General features: G+C 35.8%; 1 protein-coding gene and 1 long non-coding RNA gene across 2 annotated transcripts; both read right to left on the minus strand.

Annotated features, from left to right (window-relative positions):
* Window positions 1-2,029: 2,029 nt before the first annotated feature.
* LOC128210599 (uncharacterized) lies at window positions 2,030-4,161 on the minus strand. Its single transcript, XM_052914949.1, has 3 exons — window positions 4,099-4,161; window positions 2,947-3,139; window positions 2,030-2,820 (listed from the first exon to the last, which is right to left on the minus strand). The coding sequence occupies exons 1-3, from the start codon at window positions 4,159-4,161 to the stop codon at window positions 2,030-2,032; spliced, it is 1,047 nt and encodes a 348-aa protein (XP_052770909.1).
* Window positions 4,162-5,214: 1,053 nt separating this feature from the next.
* LOC128211659 (uncharacterized) lies at window positions 5,215-7,239 on the minus strand. Its single transcript, XR_008257338.1, has 3 exons — window positions 7,175-7,239; window positions 6,441-6,498; window positions 5,215-6,057 (listed from the first exon to the last, which is right to left on the minus strand). It is a non-coding gene; the product is annotated as an uncharacterized LOC128211659 (long non-coding RNA).
* Between the last annotated feature and the right edge of the window lie 14,204 nt (window positions 7,240-21,443).

Below are 21,443 nucleotides of genomic sequence, written 5' to 3' on the forward strand. Positions count from 1 at the left end.
GTACAATAACCACAACTCTATTTTTGCTTAATACTGAGTTATTGCCCTTTGTTACTTTTTTTGTCTGGAGTATAACTTGCAAAGTACTGGATGTAATTCATTGGAACTTCATACAATGGTAAAGCACAACGAGAGGAAGTGCAGTGTTCAAGAACCATAACTCTACTTTATTTTAGCAAATTACAATGACAATAGTCCATAAGATAAAGTTGTCATTTATAGGTTGGCTTTCCAAATAGTTGACTGCAACTTCATATCAGGGCGGCGTTCGGGGGTATTAATCACCTTCAGTGGTAGCTCTAGTTACCTTTCAGGTGGCCCCGCAGTACCGGATGAATTTGGTGGTTTTGTCTTTGCGCAAAATATAGCGGGGAATGGGCCTACCAAGAGTCCCTGGGGTGCGGGGGCATTTGGCAGGGATTTAACCATTTGTTCGTCCCCGCAGGGCGGAGATTTTAGCCGGGGGTTGGCTTGACCGGAAGTCAAAGTCCCTGCTATTCCCCGGACCTGGGGGGGGGGGGGGGTTACAATTGACTGGTGCATAAATGCCAGCTTCACCAACCCAACTCGAAGCCTTTAGTGAATGTCCTTATGGAAATACTATTTTTAGTAATTACATCAACCAGGTATAGTGGACATTTTTAAGTAATCCAATTCCTTAATAACTTATTTTTAATTTGTTATTGTTTGCAACAGGTTGGAGATGGGGATGATGACAGACCAGCCAGCCGAACTCAAATTGGATTAGACATCATGCGGTAAATTATTAGTATTTCACAATCACTTTATGAAAATGTATCCAAACTGTAGCGGGTTTGAATCTTTTAGGGTTATCTTTTCTGTTTGTTTCATTCCTAAATAACAATGTTTCATGCTGGTTGTAAATTATTTCCGGCCACGGCCATGAGATTATATCATTTTCAAATTAACTATTTTGTTTGCTTTTTTATAAATTTCAGGTGTTTGACTTATCCCTGAATACTTCATAATACATTTCAACATTTTGTAAAAGCACAAATGTATTGGTTCTTTTTTTATAGCCACCTGGGGTGCGTTTCAGATAGATTTTACGATCTGCCATTATCGTAAATTTACGATCGTAATAACGACCAACTTAACGATAATCATAAAGGCGTTTCAGAAACGTCTCGTAAACTCTCCGGTCGTACGTAAAAAATAACGATAAAGCACAGCGTTAAGGTACATGACCACGTTACTCCGAAAAATATGAATGTCGGCCGATTTCAATGAAACTTGGAACAAACAATCGTCAATGACTCTACTTTAACGAGGTGTATTTTTTTTTTTTTTGAATCCCGTCTTTTGTTGATTTACAGCGCCACCTAGCGGACACGTGCTATTTGGCGCTAACATTGATAAAACCGTAAAAAATATAACTTTACGGCTTTTTTTACAAAAAAAAATCGGAATATAATTTATTGTACGATGAATAAATAATCCTATAATTTTAGTATAAGTATTTAAGAAAAAAATAATTAATTTTAAGTTTTATGACAAAAAGGCTTTAATAAGAAATCGCCAAAAAACAGATACCCATCGGTGAATTTGACGTATTTATCTCGAAAACGAACTCGGGTAGGGTATGTTTTTATTTAGTCATAGGAAACGGAATGGAATAAAGAATAAAATTACGTAAAAAAATAAAAAATTGACGGTGAGGTTAATTGCTAAAAGATATAAGTAACCTAAGAAAATTGATAGAGTTAGCGTGATTTCAACGCCACCGTCAACGTCAATATAAAACACGTCAAGTTAGTGACGCCATTGGTTTGTTTGATGCATGAGAATAGTTGTGGATGGAACGTTGTATTCGTCCATAAACGATGGTATCTGTATCTTTTTTATTTTTAATCAAATATTTTCCAGTATCGGAACTAAGTAGAATATCAGAAAATAGTAGGAAAATCAAATTCTTACTACTTGAAATATATCTACAGAATTGAAACAAGAATTTACGGTTATTATGAACCTATTAAAACTGGGATAAACTCAGAAGCCATGATCGATTCTAATTTAAATTAATTTTATTCTCGCTAAAAACTGCATCAAGCGCTGATGCCAATTTTGTGTAAAATTTCCCTGCACCCCGATCTTTCAATACATCCTGCATACCATCTAGGCCCGATCTTGAATATACTTTTTTCAAGTGTTCTATTGAAATTCCACTCCTAGATAGGCGCGTGGCCTGTGCTTTTGACATTATTTTTGACTCAACAAAAGTTGTATATGATCCCTTGTATAGTTTTTCGTTGTTTAATTCCTGAAGTTTGAATTTCACGGATGACACAGTAGTAGCATAATTCGACAGTTTATCTAGGTTTGTTTGCAACTGGAGAATTAAAGAAAGCGCGTACACGTCTTCAGAGGCATCATGAGCTCCGAAGTCTACACCTGCAATATCGTGAACTAAACTTGCCAGGCGGTAATTCTGTCTGCCAGGGTAAACTGTTCTAAATAAACGCAGACTGTCTGCGAAGCCTATAGTTTCTGGGACAGTTATTCCTTCTTCTTGATATTTTGCTACTAACAGTCTTGCGTCAAACATGACATTGTGTGCCACAAGCAAAATATGACTTCCAAATGCCTCAAGCCAGCGTTTGAAGGCAAGAAGTGCTTCGCTGGCTGCCACGCTCGTCACTTCTTTACAGTGCTGGTATAATACCCCACCATGGAACTCGAGACCTGTTATATTGGAGGCAGTAGTGGGAATGTATCCACATTTGGGTTTTACGAATAAATTCAGGTGTTGTCCCGAGGACACGTGCAAAGCTGCTATCTGTACAATGCTGCTAGTTGTCCCTGAAAGCAAAATACTCTCAGTAACTGTTTGGATAAACTTTTAAATATCAGTGGCTTAGACAAACATTTATACAACACATGTATTCTCATTTGTAGAATTGACTTTATTTAAAATGTATTATTTACCTAATCCTGTAGTCTCAAGGTCGAAGACGATGACATCATCTTGCCCGTACGCATGGGGCGTTTCACTGCATTCAGCAGGGCAGGGTGGGATGTCTTCAATATGCTCAATTTCGATGTCAGAGACGCCAACCGCTGTTTCGTATGTTTTCCCCTCATACACTTCATCTATGAAGTTCTTAGACATGCGTTCAGCCTAATATAAGTAATGATGTGTTTTTCTTATGCATTTACTATTATGAGTGATAAATAAAAAGAAAATCATGTAGACGTGTATTTGCGAGAATCAAATATTAACAAGAAAACTATTCTAGCTACTATGGCTGTATGTACTTTTACATTAATATAAAAAGTACCTTTAGTTCAGATCGCCGCCTTTTCATGGACACCGATTTCTGTTTCACTGCTAGGTTGGATCGCCTTTCGCCAAGCACACTACATTTTCTATGTGTGTAATGTCCAGGAGAAAGTCCGTGCGTTTCGTTGACCTGTAATTTTATTTCAACATAATAAGTAATTACATAATGTTTAAAATAATTTACATAATTAATTTCCTTCCATGTAAGGTTTTTCATTGGAGGCAGTCGTGCAAACAAAATCCATAGATTACTAACTAGTTGTGTGTAACCGTTGAGAACACTTTACACGACACAAATTTTACCATATTAATGTCACAACAATTATGGCGTCTGAATTGAAATTAATTTCATTGGAAAAATGGGATTGGCTATTTCAGTATTGTTTGAGACTATAATTCTCACATTCGTATCAAATGTATTCGTTAACATATTCAACAAATATATCAAAATCAAGATGTCAACATCAAATAGTATATTATTGTATTTATGATCGGGTCTATATCAAAACGGATTAAACGAAAGCACGGCTTATAATGTTACTCTGGCATGATATGAAACTTTGTATGATCTATTTAATTTCCAAGTTAAGATTTAAAAAAATAATGCGGTATATATAACAGACTGCTTCTAACATCCGTGCATTTTTGCTGAAATTGTTTTGAAATGTTGTAGGGGCGGATCCAGAAATACACGTTAGAGGTGTCGTAAGTTGGGGTGTGACCTTTAGAATTGCGCCACTCTCTTGTAATCGAATTTGATTGGTTTTAATCATGGCAGCGGTGTTTGTTGGTACTACCCCTTTTTTGCCAGGCCCCATCTGCAGAGACATCCGTTTCAACATGATCACCAGTTGGATCATATGTGTAAAAGTAGTACTCGTGCTCGTGTGCTCGTATGGGCATGCGCGTGTATGTTTGTATAGACTGTTTGCCACTTGTGCGTGTGTTTGTGGCTGGAGGGGGGCTGGTTGGGGTCTGTGGGTTAAATGACGTTACGTCACTTTGACCTGATGAGCGCACCTGTCTTTTTTAATAATAATAATAATAATAATAATAATAATAATACCGATAATCTCTTGAATGGAATCAATTAATGAAACTCTCCTTTTTATAATGATTAACACAAATGATACAAACTCGTGGTCTCTATTCTGATTAACCATGTGCTATTTATGTTACAATTGTATCTTAAGTACATCGTCATCCGGGATTTTTGGTGATGGAGGCAGTGGCGGTTCCGACATATAATATTTTAATATTTGTGTTATTATTATGAAAATTGGACAACAACAAATTACGTTGTTTTTTTCAGGCTGGTGATTTTACTTTAAATTCGTCTTTGATAAGTGAAATATTATAGTATGCGTTGTGTAAAGTAAATGCAAACGTGCAGCATGGTGCTGATGATGATAGTCACGATGATGCAATGACAACGGCAATGATGATTTAATAATAATAATGCGACAACGACACTATAATGATGATGCGATGACAACGATAGTGATAATGCGACGACGACGACTTAGATGATGATAATAATAATGATGATGCGACGACGGCAATGATACTAATTATGATGTGACGATGACGACAATGCTCATGACGAGATGATGATGCGTAGATGTTGTTGATGATTGATGATGTGGATGATGATGCAGGTGTGAAGTTGGTGGTGAAGGTGGTTGTGGTTGGTGCGGTGGATGATGATGATGATGATGATGATGATGATGATGATGATGAATCCAATCATCAACAACCGGCCTTAGTTCAGATAACGCGTAAAGTTCATACACACCAAAACTGTGACTAAGAGTTATTGTATTGGGAAACAGTTCGAAAATACATTGACTGGTTGGGTTTTTTGTATGAAGACAATTCATAAATCCATCCTTATTGTGTCAATCGTTGTAATAACAGTTAAATAAACAGCATTTCAGATCCATTCAAAATACATGATAAAGTCTACATTTGCAGACATGCTTCAAATACACAAAATTACTAAAAGAAATACAGCTATTTTACAAGCTCGTCTCATCAAAACACATTATTCAACAAAAAGTATCTTAACTGGTGCAGATTGCCATAGTGGTTAAGTGTTCAGAGGTTCATGCAAATATTATCTATTATCTATTTCAATCATGTTATGATATACACTGGAGTATACACTTTATGTAGCATTCTGTGTTTATAAATGAGCCAGTCAAAGTAAAAAATAAATGTATTCAGAAATATCGAAAGATTCACTTAATTTCTATAAAAAGATAGTATGAATGTTTACATGATCAGCCATGGTAGTGTGTTTTCTATATATTCATAAGTTTGAATAAATGTATCATTAAGATAATCCTATATAATTCACAAACATGTACAACTGGATATACATCACAGTTGAATTTATATAAATATATATATATATATTTTTGAAAAATCTAATGCTAATGGCTTTTAAATGCAAAGTCAAACTTAAAATAAATACTATAAGAAATTTCATTTCAAATAATGAAGGTTACACAAATGCCTCATCGCCTATTTAACAGTTTAAAGTCTTATGTTGTGTTGCGATATGCAATTAATTTCAGATTCTGTGTCAATATATCTGTAATTATCTGCTTGGTCTGGTATCTCCTGTTGATGTAGGTATAAAGTACTGTTCTGACAAAGTCTCCTAAAACACACTGGAACTTTTAAGGTGAGTATCTGGAAGACTGACTGTGAGCATATTCTAGATCTTTGAAACCTTGTGATATCTCAGTGTCCTGAAAAGGCAAAAAGTTACAAAATATTGTTTAATACAGCACAATAATTATAATACATTTCTGAAAACTCCTTTTAATGGTTAAACTACAAGTAACACATAATTTACATTCCCATATTTCAACTGAAATAGTTTGCATATTTTATGAAAATTATTGTCTTTTTAAAAAAAAAATAAGTAGGGTTTTTAAGAAAACATGAAAAACACCATTCTGGTCACATTTTAATTCTTGTTTAATGTTCATATAAGTTAAATAACAAGTATGTTGAACCAGTTAACTGCTCAAAGTAAGATGCCCAACATTGTATCAATATAAAATTCATCTTATTGTATTTTTCATAACATTGGTTAATATCCTTTTGCATTTTATCATTTCCTACCTACTTTTACATTTCCCTCCATTGCCAGCTTGAAGCATTCCTGATAGTTTTCTATCACCAGCCTGAAATAATTAACTAAAACAAATATTTAACAAGTAAAAACACTAAAAAATGAAAACATAGAATATCAATAAGCATCTGTACATAGCCTGTGCATTAACTGCAGATACATAATATGGTTTTGCAGTTTAGTTTCTACATAAGTCCTTATGACAATGTGTTCAAATGTTGAATATGTATACCTCCATTATTATTCATAAAACCAACATTAAAATTTAATTCCCTTTTCCATACCACTATTAAACAGATGTCAATGAAGAACACAGCATTTTCCACCAAGACCATGACACTGTTGGCAATTTTCATTTCAGTTTTTATTGTACACTTGGCATCAAATGGTACCTTTTACAGTACTGTACAGTATATTTACATATTTAGCATCAGTTTTAGATGTGTAAAAATAAGAAAAAATAATTATGTTATATCATGACATGATAAAATGGTAACACTGTTCAATAATTCACTGACAACATGCCACAAAGGCCGGTAATATTACAACAAAATATGTACAGGCATTTATTTATCCGAATTAAAAACCATCCGAAATAGAAAAAAAATAAGAAAATGTTTTACATGACATATTTAACAGCAATGAAACCAAATCAAATTCTTCATCATATTCCATGTTTTAGATGTACACAATATCATCATACTACACAGATATAACAAAAAGCTTACATCTTCTACAGTTAAAATCCTTTTTTGACAGAACGGCGGAAATAGAACATTTTCATACTGTTTTCAGCTATTTTTAGACATAGTTTGAAAATTCCACACCAGCGAACATGCTACACGCAATATTAAACTCTCAAATGTTGATAAAAAGTAAAAGTATACTTTGATATGGAGAAAATCTTCATCCGCCATCTTGATCGTTAAGTTAACGAGTGCCTCTTACCGGTCGTAGGTTTACGAGCAAAATTAACGATAAAGCAGGTGCACGTTGTGTCCCTGAAACGGTGCCGATCGGTGATTTTGGTCGTACTACCAAAATCACCTAACGATCGCCTTAACGATCGTCTCTGAAACGCACCCCTGGTTGCTGAAGCTCGAGAGGACTTTTATGGACAAAAAAAGATAGTTCTGTCTGGAATTCCATACCACCTCCAGAGAATGGAAAATGTCTTCAAGTAAGAAGAGATTCTAAGCAAGTGCATTTCTGACTCCTCCAAAATGCTTCTTTGTAGTCAATTACCTTGGAGTTGTTTAATACTCATTGCAAAATATTCAAACATAATATATTTCATCTATTTTGTCTTGATCTTTGAATCCGTCAAATTACACTATGACTATCATTATGTGACTATATCAACGTTATCAACGTTGACGTCATTTGATGTTGACGTCATTTCCTGTTCATTATATACATACAACCTGATGAAGGCTGAATGGCCAAAACGTTGTTTCATAAATAAATAAATAATTTGTGTTGAAGTTGGACGTCTTTAATTATCACCATATGTGACTATATAAAATTTATGACTACTTAAAGAAGTGTGTATGCCTCAAATGATAGTTAACTGGTATACCTTCACAGTAGTAGTTAGTACTTTTATTCTGTTAAAAACATTGCATTTATGTTATTTGCAGATTCTGATGTGCCAGCAGCCTGAAGTGGTCAAACAATTTGAAACTGGATGCAGCACAGAATCCCATATTTCAAGAGAATGCAGATGTTAGTCACCCCTGTCAAACTTGTTTGTGTGAATAATACAAAATGTGACATTTACAGCAAATATGTAATAATTGAGCAACGTATAGACAATTGCAAAACTCTGTTCTGTTAATTTTGTGCCATATTTAGCATTTAAAACCAGATACTCTCAGTTTTTGCTGGTTTGTTCGGTTTCTTTTATTCGTGATTTTTTCAAGAAGACACCAATTCGGTGTATAGTAGTTATGGTGTTTTAACTGTCAATGAATCCAAGATCACTGTATGTTGTCGAACTGATATACATGTTAAACATTGAAGATCCAGCTGTCAGTACAGAAAACATTGATTGTGCTTTTGAGAACACTGAATTTTATCACCATTATTTGACACTGTACATATTGCAAGCATTTTTTCAAATCTATATAAATTAAAAGTAGATAACTGTAGCCTCAATTTGTGCATATTAACATATGTGAATAGTTTAATAGCCTCATGATGTCATTCTGTATAAATTATATAATATAATCATTTTAATTGTTTCAATTGTTTTCACATATAAATGGTTTGGGAACTGAAATTTGGTCTTGCTCTATTGGCTGGTACACTCAACAAATATAAAAAATATATGAAATAGTGCTTAGTGAGCTCAGCTGACAGTTTTTCACTGGGATCTTATTTGGGTGTGTTCCAACAATATCACTGATTTTATTGTATATTCTATATAGGTGCTAAATTTAGAATATATTTTCAGCTCTGTTGAATGTTGATTGTAATTGCAATTTATCATTTCTTTTTAGATCAACCTGTGGGTTAAACATTATGTGAGGGTTAGAACTCATTTGTTTGTAATTACACCTTGATAAGTTTAATTTTTAATACACTGGGTCTTGAAAGTCCCATGATATGAACACTTGGTTTTAACTATTTTCATGCTTCATTTAGAATATACCTCATAAGAGGTCATAACATATTGGGCCTTGAAAAGATAGAAAATTTTAACATTAATTTATTTATACAATTTTATTTCCCACCAGATGTAAAAAACAACAACCTTTTTATCAAAAAGCAAGACAAAAAGGTCACTGTTGGTGATCTGTAAAAAATACATGTGTTGCTGCATATTTAACTGTCACAGGTCTTTTGGTTTATACCTGATTTTAGCAAAGCTGTTTACAATATTCATTAATTGAAATTTAGATAATTTTGATCATTATACATGATGTTTGTCAGATTTGTCATTGCAAACACAAATTATTTTAAAGTTTATTGAAAGCATCGCTAAGATAATTCTGTAATTAAAGCAGAATTGTATTTGCCCTTAAAATCTAAACAACACATTTGTTCATAATTAACATTTTGCAACTTTTTTGGCGAGGGTGTGGTGTATGTTTTTGTAACAAACAAATAAGAACATATTCTGTATTCTCACTGAGATATTTTGCAGACAATTTTCCAGAGCTGCTTGGCTACATATTGTTCATATACAATCATAATTATAAGTAATTGATTAAATGTTTTGCCATGTTTTACCATCATATATAAATAGATTTTTGCCCATTTAATTCTAGTTAAAATTATAATTACCCCTGCTTGTAATATACTTCAGTGCAACATTATTGATATGTGATCATTTTTAGCTTGACTATTCGATGAATAAGGAGAGCTATCCTAGTCACCCGAATGTCAGCGTCAGCATTACCACTTACGTTAAAGTTTGCATAACACCTCAAATATTTTCAAAGTCCATTGACATACTGTTTTTAAACTTCGCACGCTTGTTCACCGTCATGCTCCCATCCTGTACACAGGAGGAGGTCACTGTATCGAGCATTTTGACAGAATTATGCCCCTTTTTTACTTAGAATTTACGTGTAAGTTTGCGTATCACCTCAAATGTTTTCAAAGTCCATTGACATACTGTTTTGAAACTTTACACACTTGTTCACCATCATTCCCCCAACCTGTAAACAGGGGGAGGTAACTCTATCGAACATTTTGACAGAATTATGCCCCTTTTTTACTTAGAATTTACGTGTAAGTTTGCGTACCACCTCAAATATTTTCAAAGTCCATTGACATCTTGCTTTGAAACTTTGCACGCTTGATGGTAACTCTTTCAAGCATTTTGACAAAATTATGCCCCTTTTTCAACTTACAATTTATGTTAAAGTTAGCGTACAACCTCAACTATTTTCCAATTCAATGTATGTAAATATCTCAGCACATCATGTATTGCATCGAAATCTAATATAACAGTGATCAATGCATGTTTCTCCAAAACTTTTCAGTCCATACACCGAAAAGCGGCGGAATAGTCGAGCGCGCTGTCTCTGTGACAGCTCTTGTTTTTATTTATTTTCTGTTTGTAACATATTCCTCAAATGAGTTTGTGTACTTGATCTCCAATGCATAGTAGCTTTATTTAAGTTTATTAAGAATAATAACTCTAAACTTCATATAAAATATAAAGTAATGCATTATATATAATGTATACACTATTATTGAAGATTGTTGCGTATACACTAAATAAATTGCTAACAGCAACAGAACTGCTTGTTATTTAAAAAGTTTTATTTACATATATATACAAAAAAACGTTTCCCTTTTACTCCTAGTATGTTTCACTTAGTCAATAAGTAAACTTAAAGTGTCCGGCAATAACACTTCAAGCCCGTAGAGGCAGCGCCTTAGTTCATATTAGCCATTATGAGGGATTTGCACTTGTGCAGAGTATTTCTTAGCAAAAAACGAACGTTCAAATACTTAGGTGTGCAAAATTTGGTGATTTGCACCTGTGGGAAGTATTTGTAAACAAAAAGCGAAAGTTCAAATACTACGGTTTGCAAAAGTTGCAATGTCAATAGCCGTAAGAAGTGATTTGCACCTTTGGGAAGCATTTAAATAACAAAAAGCGAAAGTTCAAATACTAAGGTTTGCAAAAGATGCAATGTCAATATATCGCCGTAAGAAGTGATTTGCACCTGTGGAAATTGCTCTAACTTCTTCATATTTTGACCAATTTCGATAAAATTTGAAATATAAACCCTTTATGAGACACTTTCCAATATATATACACAAATATAAAAAAAATATTAATTAAAATAAATGAGTTAATTTTATGAGTGGATTTCACTTCTCGAAATCTGGAATTCACCTCGATTTCCGATCTATTTATGAAGCACTTTCCAAAATGTTTACAAAAAATAAATAAAATATTAAACAAAAAATCACGGCGCACACAGCGTAGCATCGTTCTACAAAAATGTCGAGTTGAATTTTTGGCCAAGGATTGTATCGTTATAATACAAGCAAATCTAAAATATTTAATACCTGTAGAAGCAGAAAACATCATAGTCTTTTATAGGCTTAGAAATATGTTCCTATCTTTTCTCTAAAAAAAGTTATTTAGGAATAACTGTCACTTTCTTGCTTGTTTATATCGGTTTTGAACCGTGGTGACACATGTTGAGAACCCCGTTGAAGTCACGTGATTTCTCACCCTGAGGCTGACAGATTGCACAAGAAACACATTAATAATTATGAATGCAGGTATTTGTTGGGATAGTGTTGTTTTGTATTTGTAATTCACTTCATAAGATCAGTTGAAACCGAGTTGGTAAAACCCCCATTAACAAAGGTATGTATATTTTGAATTCTAATTCAAATTGAAAACTTAAACAGTTCTGCACTGGCCCAGCACAGTTTGTTAAACGCTAGTCTACCAATATAAATGTGCCTGGTTCGAATCAATAAAGCTGATGAATGTACTGGTTGTGTAGCCAGGATGTAAATAGGTCCAGTTTTGGCAGAGAATGCATTTAAATCACTTTTAAACTTTTAAACTGCACTCTCATAGATTGACTGTTTTGACAACCTTTTTTTATTTCATGGTTTTGGAATAATCTTTGACGTGAATGTCTGAACACCAGTAATAACCAATTAGCGTCAGAAATCGGCCCATAAAATGAGAACTTCGGGTTTTGTAACCATTCCCACGTTATAGTTTAATGGGTTACAGGCAATCAAACAGAGCATATAATATACAATGAAAAGAAGTTCAACCCCAAAATCGAGTTTTCAGGTCGACATCTGATCAGAGTTATGCGGTTACAACAGCTACAATAAGTTACAGCAAAGTTTTCGAAAAGTTTGAAAAAGTGATTTTTATCTATCTCCAATATCGGGCTACGCGGTAACATTGGTTACAACTGGCTACATTGGTAACATCGAATATTGAAGTATGTTGCTTAACTTGTTACTACAGTAGTATTAATGAATTTTCGTCGGCCACAGACATTGTAAGCGTAAGTTTAATTTTGGATGTACATGTATTGTGAAACTTTTATCTTGTATGTTGTTTCTGTCATTCATTTTTGAAAATAGTAAGTAGGAAGCAATGACCTTTCAAATAATGGGGTCACGATGCATCAAAATGTAACATTATCACCAATGATTTAATGAACTGTCAAACTTATTTGCACTTCGGGTACCTCAAAACAGTTCAAATGGGTACATCGTATTCTAAGAAACATTAATGCATAAAATATGAAAATGACACTTAAGTCACAGAAGGAACGATTGTATACTAGCAGTACATATTGCAAAAGAACAAGGAACTTTATGTGTATGAAGTTGGCTCAGCCATCGGTAATCGACAATCGACATTCGATATTATATAGCAAATCTTCAATGTCGTGCTGGAATGTCGAGCTGGGCGGAATTCTAGCTCGATATTCGATATTATATAGGAAATATTCAATGTCGAGCTGCAATGTCGAGCTGGACGGAATTCATGTATAGTGAAAGTTCCTATGTGTGTGAAGTTGGCTCAGCCATCGGCAATCGACAATTGAAATTCGATATTATATAGCAACTCTTCAATGTCAAGCTGCAATGCAGCTCGACATTGAAGATTTGCTATATAATATCGAATGTCGAGCTAGAATTCCGTCCAGCTCGACATTGCAGCTCGACATTGAAGATTTGCTTTATAATATCGAATGTCGATTGTCGATTGCCGATGGCTGAGCCAACTTCACACACATAGGAACTTTCACTATACATGTATAAACTTTAATGACTAAATAAATTGAAGGGGTATGTTTTTATTTTCCTGTTATGCGAAACTTCACCGTTCATCGTAGCCTGTGCAGAATATTCAGTTACTTACTTAAAGAAGCTTTGTTGTTTCATGTATGGATACCTTGCCGATTTTGTCACCTATAAAGGGGATTTGAACACACATGTGCATTGTGTATGAGGTGCGTATATGAGCTGGGGCCACGCGTACATACATAAACAGACATTAACATAGACATACAAATACATGGATTTAACATGACAAAATGTCAGCATCGACACGGCCACCACCGAATCGTAACCTTTAGTCCATCTCCGGTTAGTTCGTTAAATAGCCGTGACACTGCACACCTTTCTCTTGTCGGACTTCATGTGGAACCGGTGTAAGATTAATGCTACCAATTTATAAAGGCCACCGGCCCAAAACAATCATTATGTACAAACATATACATATAAGACAAAAACGGGTAAATGATGAACCATCTTTTACAGCACTGTGGGGAGCAAAAATGACAAAAATATATTTTTTATTTCGTGGCCACTACTAATTTACTCGTGGCCACGAGAAAAATACTTATTTATGGAAACGAAATAGTAAGTTGTGGCCAAAACATACCAAATCATGGAAACGAACTTATAAATCGTGGGAACGAGATAAATAAATGATGGGAACGTCAGTGGCAACGAGGTTAACTAAATACAAATGACGGTGGATTTAAGATATTCTTTCTATTTATACTTATACTGACACGGCCATTTTGACTTGTCAGGCAATACGCGTTGTAACGCCGCATAGCAGCATCGCCACATATACGTGTTTTTTGGTTTTTTTTTCACTGCATAAACAAGGCGACCACGTCTATGCGGCGACGCTCAACGCATAAAGGAGAAATTGTTTATATGGGGCGCAACTGTGCCTTTTTGCCACATTAAGCATTTATTATAAAGCTAAAACATAAGAGTTCTAATATTTCAGCAAAAAACGATGGTGATGGCGTTGATGATGATGATGATGATGATAATTATGATGATGATGGTTATGGGGATGATGATGGTGGTGGTGGTAGTTGTGATTGTGGTATAGATGTAGATATTTATTTTCCTCCAATAAATGAAGAGCAAAGAACATTACACTTGAAATACAAAGTACGATAGATTGATACTTATATACACATATATACACACACATGCAGTGATACACAAAACTTAGTTCAGATGCAAATTATTAGGCGAAGGCTAGACCGAGAGCGAATTCTAGAATCAACATTTGCATCACACTTAAGTTTTAAATCAATCATTTAACATGTTTTTCATTAATATAATTATGAAAAACATCACAATCTGAAATGTGATCTACACATTAGTGCAAACGAAAACGAAGTAACTAGGTATGCAAACTGTAGTGTTGATAAACACTGCCTAATGGCTTTCTAATTTCGACTTAAACAATATTTTACTTGCACATGATGCAAATGATTTTTGCAAGATATACATCACTTGGTAAATTTGCTGCAAGTGTTAACAATTGTACGAATTGATTGGCCGGGCTTTCCATCTGCAATCCAATAAATGTTCTAGAGTTATAGAGACAGTAATGTGCACATCAATCACATCAGCATGCGACACAAGGGAGATAATTGTGGTTGCCTTCTGGAAAATTCCCACAGGGTTGACCCAGTTTTCTCCCTTAAAACACTTTGGACAAACGGCCGGCAATAGGATTGACTAAGTTTCTGAAATTAACATTGAAATGCTGGGGCCTTAATGTATCCATCCAAAATCGCCTTCCACGTATACGTTGGTGGAAATGTCCCAGTCTGTACATAGTTGAACAGAATATCCAGCAGCCCATATTTTGACAATAGCCTATACATTTCTGGAATAGTTCCCCTGGACTGGTTATCATAGCCAATAAATCTGCATAGCCTTCTATTAAATACTTGTTTGGCAAGATATTTATTTGGTAACCGACGCAATTGTCCAAAAAAATGAAGCTTCCTCACATCAATGGAATTATCAATGGGAGCAATCCCAATTGCACAAAGTGACCAGTCTGTACTGCTGCTTCTATGTAGAGACTGCATATACTTCACACAAAACCTGTGCGCTCTTTCCAACTTTAGTAGCCCCGAGAGTGAAATATTTGACCACAACTCGCAGCCATACAAACACTTCGGGATAACAACAGACGTATATATTGTTTTTGACGTCAATGGATTAAAGGTGGAACGCGACCCTGAGCGAATTTTCGAGTTAATGTCTGAAAATTGGTATACGAATAGAAGAGCATATGCACAGTTAGGGACTGTTTTTACTTTTTTAATATTCGGAACAGTTTAAAAACTACGAGTCTTCAAAATATACCACTTACGTCAATTTTGAGACGTCTGTCATATTGTTAAGTTCCAGCTACAATAACCGATATTTAAATCAATTCTTCGTTTACCGCTATGAAATTTAAACCTCAAGTGCGTCTGGTTAAAACGCTCACGCACGTATATTTTTCTTTCTCCTGTTTTACGTTTTTTATTTTAAATTCTTCTAAAACGTAATTTTTCGCGGGAAAAACGGCGTCATGTTTCGCTGAAAAAGCACTTTTTTAATTTTTGAAAAAAACTGCACGTTTAATTTTTGAATTTTTAAATACATGTATTCAGTGTTTTATTACAAATCGCCAGGTATCAAGAAAGTGTACCTTACCAACTTCGTTTTTGCGCAGTATCAAATAATCTAACCCCTATACCTGTTTCTTATTCAATACGCATTGTATTAAAACGTTCAACATCATCTCCACAATCACAACCACCACCAACATCATTCATACACCAATGAATAAATGTGACTCTGGAGACTCCCATGTCACGAGATTTAGGGACGGACGGACGGACATCATCATCATCATCAAAGTCATCACCATCGTTTTTGTTGAAATACTAGAACCCTATTTTTTATCTTTATAATAAATGGTTTAGTTAATCCTCTTTATGTGGCAAAATGGCACAGTCTTGCCCCATAAAAGCAATTTCTGCTTTATGTGTTGAGCGTCGCCGCATAAACGTGGTCTCCCTGTTTATGTGTTGAAAATCACCGCATAAACGAAAAAAAAAACACGTTTATGCGGCGATGCTGCTATGCGGCGTTACAGCCCTGGTAACCAGGTATACCTAGACGTGAATAAATTTCACAATCGCACAATTACCAGTGGTTCTTGACAAGGAAATAATTCTTAGCTCATCTGAGCATAAAGAGCAAATGTGGAGCTGTAAGGATTGTTGGATTTCTGTTGTTTATCCGTCGTTAACAATTGACTTTCTAGGAACGTTTGAAATGACGCCGAAAGTGCGCATTGTCAAGGGTAAATGCCCGTCAGTCTGACAAAAAGGCGAGAATATATGTTACGTCATACGACGATTAAATTTTCTGATTGTCCCAAATGACGGTGTTGTGCGTTGTCGTAACATATATTCCCGCCTTCAGTCGGGCCAAACGTCATTCAAACGTTTTCGCAGCAAGATCAATTGGTTTGGTTCACATTTAAACCGATCTTACTAAATTTTTGACAGAATTTACGTCTCTGAAAGACTAGGTCAAAGCTTGGTTATAGCTGCACTCTCACAGATTGAACGTTTTGCGATCTGATCTTTTGTCAGCAATCTTTTATCATTGGTTTGCAGATATTTACGCAAACGTTTGCTCTTTCCAAGACAAAAATAAAAAGTTGTAAAAACGGTTAATCTGTGAGAGTGCAGCTTTAAGTGGACACAAAAAACTAAATCCGATCTTGATGAATCTTTATCAACCACTATTGTACAAGTATGTGTTTTAATTGTTTTTATATGCGGAAAAGGGTGCTTTTTTAAATTAAGAAGGTCCTGTTTATGCGTTGAAAATCATCGTTTACCCGTGGTCTATTTCGTTTATGCGACGATGCTGTTATACGTCGTTACAACGCGTATGTTGACAACATGACTATCCGACACTCAATTATGGGATTTTTTGGATGCCTGGTTACCTCATATTTACCACCGATTTAAAGATAAAGATGTATTGCGAACAAGTTTGTTTGGCCTTAAATATAGCAAGGAGGTAATTTCACATCTGATTTCAGTGGAAATAGAGAAAAAAATACTGTATTTACTATCACAGAACCAGTTTTAACAGTTAGAAGATAGATTCCTTAAGTAGATCTTTATTGAAGGTTCAGCAGTATCATATTTACACTGAAATGATCTGAATCTCCCAATTTGAGTAGGGGATTCTCGTGGGTTTTGAGAAGTAGTCTGGACTCAATAGAGTGGTACAAGGAAACCATAAGGGTTATTCGGTACGCAATTTGCCGAAAAAAATTTAAACGAGATATTAAGTAGAAAATGAAGGAGCTTTGTAGGACCTTTTTTATTCCCAGATCATAGTCTTCACAGGGCTTGAAACAATAGGGTCTTATTCTTCACAGTTTTAAACTGTGACATATATGATTGACTAAAATGGTGGTAGACAAGAGAATCATATTCTTCACAGATGTTATCGATGACATTGCTGTTTGATAAATTTGATAATAAAATGTAATAATGTAGTAGTATGAGGAGGACCAACAGCAACAGGTGGTGGTGGTGGTGGCGGCGGCGGTGGAGGCGGTATGGCAACATAAGCAGCAGCAATAGTAGCAGTCGTATTAGTAGTAGTCGTATATAAGGCTAGTTCGAGAAACATTTATAGAGCTAATAACTCTTGCAATCACTATAGATCCGGTTTATTTTACGGTGGAAGTATATGATTCGCCTGACCAATGACTGACAGACTGTAAGGCTTCCGAGAATATTTGGTACAATGAAGACTCTTTCAAGCAAGTAGGTGGACCTACCTCTTTGTACAACCTGCCTTACATCACTGTCAATTTGTCTTGACGACTTTTGCTACGATTTACGTATGTTCCCAAGACGCATTTTGTCGAGGGATTGTCAAAAAGATGCCATATTAGTTGTTATTTTTCGTACATAATTGGTTAAGGCATACGACATTTATAAGCTTTACTTTTCACCGCCCAAACTATCGTTACCAACTCGCACATTGTCGTACAACTTCCGTGCAATTGTCACCAATTCTGGCAGGATATATTGTTGCAGGAAATGTCGTGACATTGTGGGATCGGTCTAACTTTCTCGGTGCCTGTCCATTCTTGTGCGCCTTTTTGTGGGCCCTTTTGATGCCTCTAATAATGGACACGAAATCTGACATGTAGCAAACAAACAAACCGGAAACCAAGGAAGACTAATATCATCTTATATAGCTTTCCCTGCAATAAAGCAAGGCAACTTTTAACATGAAAAGCTCGTATTCGTCCTTTACTCGCCAATATTGAGTTCAGTATGCAAATAAGGGGACGTAGTGCTCTTACTTGCATATTTGCGTTATTATTTGCTTCATTAACCTTCCTGGTGGATGTTTCACAGTAAGTCTGTTGACGATCATAGGATTCTTGATGAAATGATTCCCTGGTTTTCAGAGCGTGAAATACCAGTTGGAAGACTTGATTAGCCACAGCATTCACAAATGTCTTTTTTCACTGTTCCTGAAATATGTTAGTAGTATTACGAATGGCAAATGTGTACGAATGAACACATTTTCAAACAAGTTGTCCTATAAGTATGCTTTCTGTATTTTATACGTTTTGTACTTTGTGCGATTAGTGAAATATTCATCCGGTGGTCTGTCTGTCGGTTACTTGGCCATACGTCTTTTGCTTAACTTTTACACGGTCTACGATGACCCATACGCAGGTGTCTTCGACAATGACGCACACTTGTACGACCATGACGAGAGCTACAACGACGTTGAGGCAGACTATAACGACGATGACACGGATTCCTACATATGAGTACACGGACATTTACGACGATGACGTAGATTTCTACGATGATGACGCGTTTTTTTTCTAAGATGAGATAGGCTACCATGCCGATGATGCGGACTACTATAACGTTTACGCTGAATTGTACGACGATAACAAGGAGGTCTAAGATGATGAAGAGGACTTCTACGACCACGACGTGGAATTCTACGGGGATGATGCGGACTAATCTAAGGCAATGACGCGGACTTCTAAGACGATGACGCGGACTTCTCCCACGTTCACGCAAACTATTTCAACAATGACGCGGACTGTTCGACTTCCATGACGACGATGCGGACTACTAGGGCTATGATGCGGACTACTAGGGCTATGATGCGGACTACTAGGGCTATGATGCGGACTACTAGGGCTATGATGCGGACTACTAGGGCTATGATGCGGACTACTAGGGCTATGATGCGGACTACTAGGGCTATGATGCGGACTACTAGGGCTATGATGCGGACTACTAGGGCTATGATGCGGACTACTAGGGCTATGATGCGGACTACTAGGGCTATGATGCGGACTACTAGGGCTATGATGCGGACTACTAGGGCTATGATGCGGACTACTAGGGCTATGATGCGGACTTGTACAACGATGTCGCGGACTTCTATGACGTTTACGCTGATTGTACGATAACAAGCAAATTCGTTGAATTGATATCCTCCGCCTGATTGGGCGAGGAATGGAAATCAATTGTTGATGAAATAAATATATGAGTTTGAGTTTGATTGCAACTGTTTGAAATAAAAAAATGTCACATTAAGAATTGACTACGAAACCTAGTTTATGACTCCATGTTACCCTAATCTAAGATTTCATCAAGGCAAACATTCTGATCAAGTTTCATGAAAATTGGTCCAGATATATGCAAAAAATATGCAAAAAATATATCCTCTAGAGTGTCCACAAGGTTTTTGACTCAGTGACCTCATTTTTGAACCCACATGCCCTACTAGTTTCAAACTATTCCAATATTTCATCGAGGCATTCTGATTAAGTTTCATTAAATTAGAGCAGATGTATTGCCTCTAGAGTGATCCCAAGATTTCTGTAAGATATGACCTAGTGAACTAGTGTTTGACCCACATATGACCCACTTTTAAAACGCAGTCGAAATTTAGAGAACATTCTGACCATTTTTGAACTTAATCAGGCCAATCACCACCATAAAATAGTTTCGGACAAGATTTTGAAAGATTTGACCTAGTGACCTAATTTCTTATCACATGTGACCCAGTTTAAAACATGTCCATCAGATTATCAAGGGAAACATTCTGATCAAGTTTCTTGAATATAAGACCATACATATTGCCTCTAATGTCTTTCAAAAATTATTCTAAAATTTGACCGAGTGACCAAATTTTTGACCCTATATGCCCCACTTTTACAAGCGGTCCATATTTCATCAAGGGGTACATCATGACCAAGTTTGAACATAATTCAACCAATCTTTTCCATTCCGGACAAAAAAATTCTAAGATTTGTGACCTAATTTTCAATCATATGTGACCCAGTTTTATATAAGTCCAAGATTTTATCAAGGAAAACATTCTGATTAAGTTTTATGAATAATTGACCATGTATAATGCCTCTAGTATGTTCCAAAGGTTTTTCTAAGATTTGACCTACTGACCTAGTTTTTGACCCCATGTGACCCACTTTTTTAAGTGGTCCATATTTCATCAAGGTTTACATCATGGCCAATTTTAAACATAACTTGACCAATCATTACCATGAAATGGTTCTGGACAAGAATGTTCAAAGGTTTGACCTAGTGACCTAATTTTTGATCATATTTGACCCAGTTTTATTTACACAAAGAGTTCATCAAGGAAAACATTCTGATAAAGTTTCATGAATATTTATATTTGACCATGTATAATGCCTCTAGTATGTTCAAAATATTTTTCTAAGATTTGACCTACTTACTAGTTTTTGACCCCATGTGACCCACTTTTAACTATTTCGACGATGTCGCGGAATTCTACGTGGGTTTCTACGACGACGACGCGTACTTCTACGACGATAATGCGGACTTCTACGTCGACGACGCGGACCTCTCTAACGATGTCGCGGACTTCTACGACGATAACGCGGACTTGTACGACGATGACGCTGATTTATACGACGAGTACGCGGACCTCAACGACGATGTCGCGGACTTCTACGGCGATGACGTTGACGTTTTCGGCGATAACGCGGATATCTACGACGACGACGACGACGACGCGGTGTTCTACAATGCTAACACGAACTATTTCGACATTGACGCGGAATACGACGGTGATAAACCGGACTTCTACGACGACTACAAA

This window comes from Mya arenaria, chromosome 12, assembly GCF_026914265.1.
Source record: "Mya arenaria isolate MELC-2E11 chromosome 12, ASM2691426v1".
NCBI lineage: Eukaryota > Metazoa > Mollusca > Bivalvia > Myida > Myidae > Mya > Mya arenaria.

Bases quoted from the DNA above. Each gene is read 5' to 3' on its own strand.
- LOC128210599 (XM_052914949.1), bottom strand. From the start codon at position 4,161: ATGATCCAACTGGTGATCATGTTGAAACGGATGTCTCTGCAGATGGGG. The intron at 3,140-4,098 runs GTAGTACCAACA...TACTTATATTAG, and splicing joins TGGGGCCTGGCAAAAAAGGG to GCTGAACGCATGTCTAAGAA. The intron at 2,821-2,946 runs GTAAATAATACA...TTTTGCTTTCAG, and splicing joins CCTTGAGACTACAGGATTAG to GGACAACTAGCAGCATTGTA.